Consider the following 12,660-nt stretch of genomic DNA (forward strand, 5'->3'; position numbering starts at 1 on the left):
TATATTTGAATTAGCATTTTTTTTTTTTTTGACACAGAGTCTCACTCTGTTGCTCAGGCTGGAATGCAGTGGTACAACCCTGGCTCACTACAACCTCCACTTCCCAGGTTTAAGCAATTCTTGTGCCTCAGCCTCCCAAGTAGCTGGGACTACAGGCATGCGCCAACATACCGAACTAAGCTTTTTATTATCATTATTTTTAGTACAGATGGGGTTTTTCCATGTTGGCCAGTCTGGTTTCAAACTCCTGGCCACAAGTGACCCACCTGCCTGGGCCTCCCAAAGTGCTGGGACTATAGGCATGAGCCACTGCACCCAGCCAAGCAAATAAATATTATGACTGTATTCATGATAGACAAAATTAGATAGTGCAGAAGAAAAAAATAGTGAAACTGATAACATAGCAATATAAAGTATCCAAAATGAAATACAAAAATTAAAATAAAAGCAGTATTGGGGACAACTTCAAGCAGCATACTCTATGTATAATTGGAGTCCTAGCTCCTAACCTAAAAGAAAGACTAAGAGAAAGACAAGGAGATTGAAAACCTATTTAAAGAAATAGTGTCATGAATTTTTCCACATTTGATGAAAACCATACATCCACAGGTCCAAAACCTCAATATAAACACACACAGGCACATGAAGGCACATCATAATCAAATTACTCAAACCATAATAAAGACAAAATCATAAAATGGGTAGGGGGAACATATTGTATAGTAAAAGACAGTGGTATGAATAGCAGAAGATTTTTCAAAAATACAACCTTGGAAAACCAGCATCTTGAATGAACCAAAGGACCATTAAGAATGTACCAGAGCACAAACCACATACAAAATTTTCTTTTCTCCTACTTAACACAAGCCAGTGAACACCCTGGAGAGTCAGGCAAGCTATCTTCCCAGCACCCTGTGGTGGTCCCCAGGTTTATGATACCCTCCTTGCTCGACTTTCTGGAGAGTCCAGGCTGGTCTCAGAAGAAGCAGAGCAGCTTCCGTCATTTGCCTGGATACACTTCACTGTGCTGCTTATACCAAGAGCTATAATTGCTAAGAATCAGATTTTGTGTAAAGCAATAAGTCCAGATAATTTCTTTGAATCATAGTGACTTTTAAAAATTGTCTGTTTGATTTCTTTCCTTCTTGTCCCATGAGTTCAAGATGTTGTGGGATTTTGGCAGCAACCAGATAGCTTCAGGGAATCCAGTTTGTCTGACCTGTGTGGGTAGATGCTCAATTCCTTCGTCAGTTATCATGTGCAAAATAATTCTTCTTCCTCCTAAGAGTAAATTGTGCATATATTGCCAAGGCAATTTATGGTGCATTGACAATGTCCTTCCAGCCTGGCACAATTTTTGGTGCATAGTGGGTTCTCAGTCAACAATTGTGGAATAATGCATGATTTAGCTTGTAAACTGTTTTATGGAAACAGGTTCAGTTGTTGCTACCCTTAATACCTTGTCAAATCATGAAATTCCAATTTTTTCAGTACAGACATTGAAGAAATTGATTTCCCAAGCCAGAATATCTGAGAGAGGAAAACCTTGTGTATTCAGAAGAAGAAAAGTGTTACATACACTTCCTCTCTTCTGTAAAGTGGACCCAAGAATAATACCTGTCCTTGAGTCATTTAAGGAATTAAATGAGATGAAACACATAAAGTCATTCAACGTCATTCACAGAATACATACCCAATAAATATTTAGGCTTAATTATTAGATCTACTTTCTACCAACTTAATTGCTGATTTACAGACATCCCCAACCCAGCTGGTCCGTCCACCCATCTTACCTGGAGTTCATCTAAGATGAATCTGGTGCCTTTCACACCTCCACATCTGTAGGGGTTTTTTGTCTTCTCCTGTCTACATTTTATTTTACCTACTGAAATGCCTTTGACTTCTTTTTCCTAACCAGTTTTTTTAACAGTAAAAACTGAGGTGTCATTATATCCTTTCCCAAGGCAAAGGTGACGCACTTACAATGCATAGCTTGTCTGCTTCCTTTATCAGAGATTGCTGGGAACTTTGCTCACTACCTAACATTTCTCATACAAAACTTGGCATTATTATTTTTTGTCATTAAAAGGTCTAGGAAAAAACAGAGAACCCCAGGCAGAGTCCTCTGGAGTACAGGGATTTACCCCGAAACGCTGCATTCAACCTACTGCTTCATTTGATATTGCACATTAAAATAAAACTAAAGGACATTACAAAAGGAAATAATCCACTCAAAAGCCATGTCATGTCTGTGTACACATATTTTGCATTCTTGTAATCATAGTGTATATACAATTTTACACCCTGCTTTCCAGTTTAAAATTATTTTGAAGACTTTTTGTTGTCATTTAAGTGCTCCTCTGAAAACTCTTGTATATAGAGCTCTTTATTCTTCGGGCACATGTTTCTTCACTACTGTCTTCTAGTTCTCCTCCACACATCCCCAACAATGCCTAATCAATATTCTTATTTCTCTTCTTCCACAGTCCTTCAAACATGGTAGGCTCTCAATGCTAGTCTCTGTGTCTTCTGTCTTTACTTGTATTCTGCTTGAGTGATTTCTTCCACACCTGTAAGTTCAGCTGAATGATGCTAAATGTGTGTCTCCAGACCCCATCTGCCTTCTGAATCTCAGCCTCATTTATGTCATCGCTCACTGAACATCCTTTCTGAATCACCCCTTCTATACCTAAAGCTTGATAGGCCTAAAAAAGAACTCACTGCCTTTTCCCCATGCTTTATCTTAAGTTTTTTCTTACTTAATGGATTAATACAAAGTGGAAATCTTAGTGCTATCTCTGACTCCTCTCTATTTCTTACCTCCCCATAAAACTAGACAATGTTATCCAATTTTTATATCTTGCTAAGTTTATTGGGTAGATCTGTCAAGACCTTGTCTTTAAGTTTCAGCTTTTCTCCATTAATCCTGATACTTCGTATATTCTTCCCTACCACAATTTATTTCTTAGGCACTGACCTAATGAATCCATTACAAGTATGAAACTCATCTGTGGTTCCTTATGGACTGCAGAATAAAGTACAGGTTTCCATGCAAGAGGATTTTTTACAGCGTGGTTTTGCCCCTTAACTCTGTCCTGCTACACCTATGAGCCCCTTATACCCAGGATCCATTTAGGGGAGAGTTTAGGAGCTGTGGGCCTTCTAAGTTCCCAGAGTAATATGACACAAAAATTGCTTGTTTTTTGACAGAGACTAAGTAATTGCATTGAGCCCAGTTTCCTCCCAAGTTACAGGAGACACAGTTTATGGGTCCAGACCCAGCAAAAGAGAAATGTTTTCCCAAAGCTTTTACAAAGTCCTAATACTTCTGTAGCTTCCTATTGTTCTCCCATTTCCTGGTCCCACCCTGACTATTCACTCAAGGTATAAAACGCATAGAGGAGATTCCTCTGATGTTGTCCAGGGGCCTCATTCTGTCTGATGTCCCATGGTTTATATCACCTCCAAAAGATTCACCTTTATACTTTAAAGTAAATGTTACCTAAACCATGCAAGGCAGTGGGTGATTCCTTTCAACGGAATGGGGGATGGGGGTAAAGAAGGTGAGAGCATACTGCCACAACTGATTGAGGCAACAAAATGAGAAGGACCCATCAACACATTGTGCAAATGTACAATTATATTTGCCTATTATATCTTCAGCAGCCTTGTTAGAGAAAGGAGGAGGGCAACATATTCAAATCTTTTCTTCTGCTTGTGTTACTAGTTCTCTTTATGAGTAGTTGTATGATTCTCTAATAAGACCCAAGGAATTAATCCTCCTGACACCTTGTTCCTTTACACTTTTGCATTCATGCTATTCTGTCTTCCTAGAATGCCCATCCCTTTCCATTTTCTACTGTGTGAAATCCTCTCTGTCCTTCAAGGTCCAGTTCAAACTCATGTCCCCTGTACAACCTTCTTCAGACATGCTTGCAAAATGCAGAACGCTTTGTCCTTCCTCTGTACCCACATTGCATTTGGTCACATTGCTGGCAAAGCACTTTCCACCACGATTATTGCTGGTGTTTTTATGTCTGCTTTACATTTTAGACCACAACTTCCTTTTGGCCTGGGCCATCTTACTCTCCTTTGAATTTCCAGTGCCTGGCACCATGTCTTGATTGTAATAGGCACACAATAAATGCTTATTACATTTTATAAATTAACTGTTGTGACCACATAAGTTTTTGTTCCAAGGACACAATCATTTCAATGCCTTTTTATCCAATAAATGATTTATAATTTGCAAAAAGCCATGCACCACCCCTTGTTGTGATACAGGCAACAATGAAATGGGACCCCTCAGATCTAGTCCTCTTTCTTTGGCCTTTGTCAGACTGGAGGGGCTTAGAGTTTCCCTGAGCTCTGGAGAATAAACTTCTTATTGCCCAGTCACTTCACACACAGCTTCCTACACAGAGGCATCAAAATGAATTACCTAAAAATCTTCCCCAAGATCTTAAAGAACAGCTGAAGAAAGCCTATCATCCCATTTGAGACCAGAAAATAATTGGATTTCTTGGAAAAGGAAAAGACAGAAGTAAAGGAGACACTAGACACTAGGCTCCTAAGGGCAAGGAAATGCCTTTTTCACTCATGAGTCCACCCCATGTACCACAAAGGTATGGAGCCTTTGCCCTCAGAGAGAACGCAATCAGGACACTCTCCACACTTGTCGATGTCAATATTTGTTGAAAGGATGCATAAATTAACCAGTTAGGCTTAGAAATCTATAAATAATCTTCAGTAATTACTTAGACATTTTTGGAAATTCTTACCCACCACCCCTGCCCATACAAAAATTGTTTCTCTATGTAATAGAAAAGACAAGTTGTTACAAACAGCCATGTATAACAAGACGAAAAGGAATTTTAGAAATTATCAAGTCCAATATTTTAACTAGAGTCCCATTTATGTGAGTTGGTTATATCCTGGTGACCTAGATGCCACTTTATAACCAAGAGATCTTGGACAATTTACTTAAGCTCTATGAACCTTGGTTTCTTAACCTATAAAATAGGAATTATGACTCCCATCTTGACCAGTTACTTTGAATGTTACAAATGAAAATGTATATAGAGATCACAATATTGCCACAAAATGGGGCTTTGATAATGCAAGTTTTATTCTTTTTGTTCCCAATAGTCAGAGTCTGAATCCACCATCCAGAATGATATATTAGGATACTTCTCTAAGGGAAGAAATAGGCTGGGAAGCTTCCCATAAAAGGCTGAAATCTGGTGGGGTAGACTGACACCTAAGGGCTACTCTAATATTCCAGCTCTTGGCTAATTCCAAATTTGCAATTTGCAATTTTTTAATTCCAATACAGGGTGATACTGGTCTATTTAGGGTGCTGTGGAGAAATGAAGCAAGATCCAAAAGTACCTGGAGATATTGAGGAAGGCTTCTCAGAGGAAAGAACACCTAAGCTGACATTTGCCAGAGGAATAAGCCCTAGGCATATGGATGAGAGTCGAGCAACAGGGCCCTGGGACGTGGGAGAAGGGTTTAGAGGGTGAAAGGAAATCGGATATATGATGGCCTTGTGAGCTTTGCTATTGAGAAAGGAGAATATAATTTGAGATCGTGGAGAGCTATGAAAGAACTTCAAGTTAAGATGTGGCACGATCAGATCTGTGCTTTAGAAATACTGGGTAGAGAACGATATAGGTGTGGGGTGGGGACTGGGGCTAACTGCAGGCAGAGCTGCCAGAAAACTATTCTAGAGCTGTCGGTGAGAACTAAGACAGAAACAGTGTGGAGGAAGGCTGGCTGAAGGGGAGGTCTGAAAGAAGAATCAGCCGGGCGCAGTGGCTTATGGCTGTAAACCCAGCACTTTGGGAGGTCGAGGTGGGTGGATCATCTGAGGTCAGGAGTTCAAGACCAGCCTGGCCAACATGGTGAAACCCCGTCTCTACTAAAAATAGAAAAATTAGCCAGGTGTGGTGGCACGTGCCTGTAATCCCAGCTACTGGGGAAGCTGAGGTAGGAGAATTGCTTGAACCTGGGAGGAGGAGGTTGCAGTGAGCCGAGCTCATACCACTGCACTCCAGCGTGGGCGGCAGAATGAGGCCCCATCTCAAAAAAAAAAAAAAAAAAAAAAAAAAAAAAAGTAGAATCTACCAACATAGGATGGCCTGTGTGGGGAAGAAGAAGGCAACGAAGATGAAACCAAAGTTACTGGCTTGGGAATGCTGTGAATAGTAATGCCATAAAGTAGGGCTTGGCAGTAGGCAAATGAAGAGTTTGATTGATTTGGGACCTGTTGAATTACAGGAGGCCTTGAGACCTCCAAATGGAAACTCTCTGCAAATGTGTGTAAGACCTACCAGCGTCCATGGCTAGGAGAGGGAACTGCTGCCCCCATTGAATCTGACCACCTGCATTCTCTGTTTCCAGTACTTTGTCTTCACGGGGGTGTTGGCCATGGTGACCTGTGCAGTTTTCCTCCGTCTAAACTCCGTCCTGAAGCTGGCAGTGCTGCTGATCATGATCGCCATCTATGCCCTGCTCACTGAGACCATCTACGCAGGCCTCTTTCTGCGTTACGATAACCTCAACCACAGTGGAGAGTAAGTGCCCCCCCATTGTGAGTCCAAAGTGTGCTCAACTTTCTGCGGGAAGTGGAATCGTTGGGAAAATGATACCCGCCACATTACTGAAACTTAAGGCCTGATTGGATATTGACTTACATCTCAAATCAGGCATTCTGTAGTTTACAAGTCCAAGCAAAAATCCTGACTTTTCAGTGGTATCATTTATGTGAATTACAGATTAATTAATCAAAGTTTGGACTAAATAGTAGCTCAGGTCTCCTCCAAGTCTGATAATTTGTGATTTCTTCAAATTTAGTGGCACCAATACTTGCAGGATCTATTTATAATTTGGCTGTAGCAATCTTAATAATAGTAGCCACTGTGTATTAAGCCCTCATGCTCTCTCAGGATAGTACAGTTGGTCCTGCATATCCACAGCATTGTGGATTCAAATAACTTCAGATTGAAAATATTTAAAAAAAAATTACAAACAAAAATAGTACAGTATAACACCTATTTACATAGCATTTACATTGTATTAGGTTTTATAAGTAATCTAAGGATGATTTAAAGCATAGGGGAGGATATGTAAAGGTCATATGCAAATATTATACCATTTTACATAAGGAACTTCAGCATGCATGGATTTTGGTATCCACAGGGCTGATGCCGAGAGACAAATGTATTACTGTTGAAATATAGAAAAGTCCGAAAAAGAATATCTTACCCAGACTCCTTAGAGAAAAACAGCCCAAGGCAAGGCTAATGAAAGCCTAAGACAGTGAAAGTGAGGGAAAAGAGAAGTGAGGAAGAAAAGGATGAGAGGCAAATGCAAGTTACCACTACATTTTGCTGGCAACATGGGCTGTGAAGAGATTCAGCTGGTGCCTTGGAAAATCCACTCTCAGAGCCATTTGGAATGTATCTGGGCAGGCTCTAAGGTGGGAAAAAGTGTCTCAGGACAGAGAAAAATATGTCTGCTGGCTCCTTCCCTCTCTCTCCCATTGGCAAGAGTTCCCTTTTTGCATGCACCTTCTGGTGACATCACTTGGCCACTTTCACAGCCACTGGGGTAAACAGACCCCACAAAAGAAGTGATGGAAGCAGCCAGTCCAGGCTGATTGGTCTCTGGTATTAGAAGCACACAGGACTAGCTGAGGCCAGAATAAGTGGCCAACAGTCAAAGGAAAATAATAAGGTCAAGATAATCCAAGAAGGCTAAGAAAATATGCCCAGAACTGGTAATATGAATGTCCATGAACCAGTCCCTGGAAGTAAACAATGCTAACAATTAGTCATATTTTCTTACGCATTTTTAAAAGGATAATGTGTTTCAGATGTTGAAATTCCTTTCTCTAGTATTACTCTCCTCTGTCTCCTCAAATCCAACTTCTAATATACTTAATATATATCCTTCCCATCCAGGTTATATATATAATATATATACACACATATATACACACACACATATATACACATACATATATATACATATAGCTAGGCCTGTATCTATAAATTATTTATAATATTTATTTTGTTGTGATGTAATATTACCTTTCTAGATCCATCTAGGTTGATATATACGGACTTCATTTTAGTTGTGGTCTGTACATGTGAAATAATACAAACATATCAAAATATGTTTATCCTTTGACCTATTAATAGAGACATTTAGGTTGTTACCAGTTTTCCCTATTATAAAAAATGCTTTAATTACCATAATTGATATCTTCTGGGGTGTAGATATAAAAGCACGCTTGTTGGATTGTAGGGTATCTGTATTTTCCACTTTTTAAAATGTTGCCAAATTGCTTTTCAATGTGACTGACACAATTTTCCTCTTATAAGCAGTGGTCCTGTTGCTCTCATTCCCACCTATACTGTTAGATTTTTAAAATACTTGTTAGGTTGAGTGTGCATTTTATTGCACTGTTTACATTTGTGCTTCTCTCATTATGCATAAGCTTGTGCATCTTTTGTTTGTTTATTGGCTATTTGGGTTTTATTTTATGTGAATTGCCAGCTCATATCCTTTACTCAGTTTTCTATTGGGTTATTCATCATTTTCTTGTTGAATTTGTAAGAGTTATTTTTGTTTTTAATTAACAAATAATTGTATACATTTATGGTATAAACATGATTTTTTGATCTATGCATATGTGATAGAATGGCTACATCAAGCTAATTAACATATGTATTACTTCACATGCTTTTTGCATGTGTGGTGACAGCACAGAAGATCTACTGTCTTAGCAATTTTCAAGTATACAATACATTGCTATTAACTATAGTTGCCATGTTTTACAACAGAGCTCTTGAATTTATTTCTCCTATCTAAAATTTTGTATCCTTTGACTAAAATTTCCTCAATTTCATGTCTCACACACACCCCTCAAGTCTCTGGTAACCATAATTTTTCTATCTGCTTCTATGAGTTCAAAATTCTTAGACTCCACATATAATTGATAACATGCAATTTTGTCAACAATACTAGGCCTACCAGTAGTGACCCTGTGCTCAATTTGCTCATAGGTAAAGTGAAATATACATCATCTGTCTGTATTAGTCAGCTCAGACGGCCAATAACCAAAATACCACAGGCTAGTATAAATACCAGATCTTTATTTCTCACAGTTCTGGAGGCTGGGAAGTCCCAGACCCAGATTCTAGCCTGGCTTATTTCATTAACATAATGTCATCCAGTTTCATCCATGTGGTAGCAAGTGGCAGGGTTTCCTTCTGTTTTAATGCTAAATAGTATTCCATTGTGTTCATATACCACATTTTCATTATCCATTTATCCACTGAAGAATAGTTTCAGATTGCTCTCTCATGTTCATTGCAGCATTATTCACAATAGCCAGAATATAAGAGTTCTTTATAAACTTTAGATACTAATGTCTAATTTACATGTGTATCTAGCATTTTATGTGCTTTATTTAATCTTCAGAGTAACATTTTGAAGAACAAAGGCTAAGAGAAGTTAGCAATTACCCAGGTTCACATGGCCAGTAAATAACAGATCTGTATTCAAACTTACACTCTCTTTGGCAAAATCGTCTTTGGCCATTCCTCATTTTCTAATCCGTGTACATAAGTTTTTATTACTGCATTTACCTCACTGTGTTGAAGTAATTAATTTTCATGTCTTTCTCTTCCATTAAAATAGGAAATTTTGAAGACAAGGACCATTACTCGTGTTCATATAGTAAGCACTTAGGGTTATCTGGCAAGGTGTCCAATTAAATATTTGTAGAATGAAATATTAAATGATTCAGTGACTGAAAGAAGCATTAACTCATTTGGAATCATATTACATCATTGATTCACAGTAAGCCAACTATCATTCACAACCCTTAGAATTTTTTCTCATTATTGCCCTTATAATATATGCTCCTCAACCTATAAGCACAATTTCTTTTGGATTTGTGTCATACTTCGCATTTAATGTGTTTTTTTTCTATTTGCCCAGGTAGAAAATGTGTTTTTTTTCTATTTGCCCAAGTAGAAAATGCTTGTTCCAAAGCATTTAGTGTTTTTGTCTTCTCATAGTCTTTATTAGGTATGTATTCCAATTGATCATCAGAAGATACTATTTCCACACTACCTATGCCTTGTTGACTTCTTGAAACATAGGCAAAATACTGGAATGCATTAATGCATCGTAATTCAGGTTAGAATTGAGTTCTGGCACCTGTTTCTACTCATCAGTGGGCATGTTTTTAATTCAGGGAGGCAATAAAATAGACTTAATAAGAGCATCAGTTTTGCTGGTTCTAGCAGCACCTTGTAGGTGATGTGCTGGGAGGGAGTCTCCCTCACAAACCCACCCTCCTTTTAGTCTAAAGTTTGGAAGAGACAATGACAGTGAAGTGGCCACACTGTCTAGGGTAGATACCCAAGATTCATCATCTCATGCCAGGAAAATTTAGGATATGGACACACATGAGGAGTTTAGGAGTGGAGATTTAATAGGCAAAAGAAAGAGAAAGGAAAACAGCTCCCTCTCTATTGAGAGAGAGGAGACATCTGAGAGGAAAGACTGGTCAGGGCAGATGCATCAGATTTTATAGTCAGATTTGAGGAGATAGTGTCTGATTTACACAGGGTTCACAGATTGATTCAATCAGGTATGATGTCATATCATGTGGGGAAAGCTGACTCCTCCACCCTAACCTTATTATGAAAATGGGCTTGCCAGTTGACTGGCACCATCTTGTCTGCTCCTTACTGTACACGTGGCTGACAAAGAGAAGGGAAGATGGAGCCACCATCTTGAACATGATTGGCACAATGTCAGTACCTATGTCTGCAGCTTGATTTTACAGGCTTTCCTTTGTTAGAAAGGAAAATAATTTGGGGCTGCTTTTCGTTAAAAGGAAAACCTTACTGAGGACTTCCATGCCCTCACTATCTGCCTTAGTAATTTCTTCTTAACTCCTATATCATTCCTCCCTTTGGATTGGTAACCCTAACTGCTGTTAGGGGTGTTGGACGACAACGCTTTCTGGCTACTTCCTGCTGAAAAGGGCGTTGTGTGAAGAACAGCAGCTAGGGCTCCTGCTGGGGTCAATCTAAGGGTCCTTGAAAGAAAGGCACGTTCATGCATGGTTCTGTCTGCAGCACCATTTGGAGTTTGATTACTGTCAGCCATTCTGATGGGTTGTAACACTGGTTTACCTCCACCAGACGTTGCTGAAATGTTAATATAGAAGTAACATTCCTTTTAGGATAAGTGGCATTGGATTTGGGTGGCTAGAGTCACTTTAGTGTTAACCTTGGCTAAATCTTTCCTGCAATTATTAATCCTTTCATGACTACCACAGGCCATCTAAGACACACTTAAACTTTCCAACTTGTCCTAAACAAGTATTTTTTAAACAACAAACTATTCTTTTTAGCACAAGTATTACCTTCCTTATAACCCTTTAACAACTTCCACGAACCATCTATGACATGTTTAAATCTTCTGACTTGTCCTAAACATCCTTCTTTTAACATCCAACCAACTATTGTCTTTAGAACAAGTATTTATCATACAAGATCCTTTCTTACATAAAATCTCTTTCCTTTATAACCTTCTTTGCATAGCCAGGGTGTGACATATTACCAAACCCAACAAGGAGGTCTAGCAGACTCAGTGATAGTAAAATTTTCATGTTTCCTTTCTGTTGGTAACTATTATCCCTGCTATAAGGATAATAATTAAGCAAAGTACTACAGCAATGGAAAATCTCTGATATTCCAGTTAGAAGTTGCTACAGTATATAGTCTCACTGCAAATAGATTGAGTATAGCAATTCCCACAAGTGTGATGTAGTAGATTATTTCCATCTAAAATTTTACTTTCCAAGATATAGAATGTCCTTTTGGGGGTCTATGAAGTTCCTTGGTTTTATTTTTCCAAAAAAAGAAACCTCTGAGTTATGGGCACCCTACTCACTTTCACTACCTGGCAGAATTTGCAGTATAATTGCCCAGAACTAGCATATTGATCTAGATTTTTACATTACCCATCCTTTTTTATTTCTTCCAAGACCAGGAGACCACCACTTGATTCATAGGAATTAGCGGGGTCAGTCTGAAATGTAGGCAAAAAGCTTAAAAACAATAAATGAGACTAAGATTTAGTGACAAATGTTTGATAAGCTTTGGAGCATAATTTCTCTCTCCAGTCCTCATTTTTGGTAAAAACAAATTATGAATGAACTTTAGTCTTATTCTTGGCCTGATTATTTGTATTAAGTGCAGGAAGAATAATTATTTCTGTATAGTCCTTTTGGATTGGCTTTGATGGAACTCTGTTTCACAAGGAATCTCAGATAAGACCTTTTAAAGCCAAGCCCAGTCACAGGTTTGGATCTTCAAATACTTGTGAGTTGGGTGATTCTTTTCTCTTAAGATCCCATGATAAACTTGGAGCTCCTGAACCTGTTAGAAGGTGACATTATTTACTGACCACAGGTTAGGAAACCTGTATGGGGCATGTGTAGACAAGGTATGAGGCAGTTCTCCCCATGGGACTTTTATTGTCTCTGCAAGTCGAGATTGAATTCTTAAAGGGAAGCATACCCTTCCGGTCAAAACCTTGATAAAATAACCAGTTTTTCCAATCGTG

The 12,660-nt window shown here is 38.7% G+C and overlaps 1 protein-coding gene across 2 annotated transcripts in view; it reads left to right on the forward strand.

The window, feature by feature from the left end:
* ADCY8 (adenylate cyclase 8) overlaps positions 1 to 12,660 on the forward strand; it is a 261,339-nt gene that overhangs the window by 201,778 nt on the left and 46,901 nt on the right. For both annotated transcript variants that reach the window (XM_050801571.1, XM_050801572.1), the window contains one exon: positions 6,406 to 6,578. In XM_050801571.1, coding sequence (XP_050657528.1) covers positions 6,406 to 6,578 — 173 coding nt within the window. The remainder of the gene's footprint in view (positions 1 to 6,405; positions 6,579 to 12,660) is intronic.

This window comes from Macaca thibetana, chromosome 8 (genome assembly GCF_024542745.1).
Source record: "Macaca thibetana thibetana isolate TM-01 chromosome 8, ASM2454274v1, whole genome shotgun sequence".
In the NCBI taxonomy this organism is placed as follows: Eukaryota; Metazoa; Chordata; class Mammalia; order Primates; family Cercopithecidae; genus Macaca; species Macaca thibetana.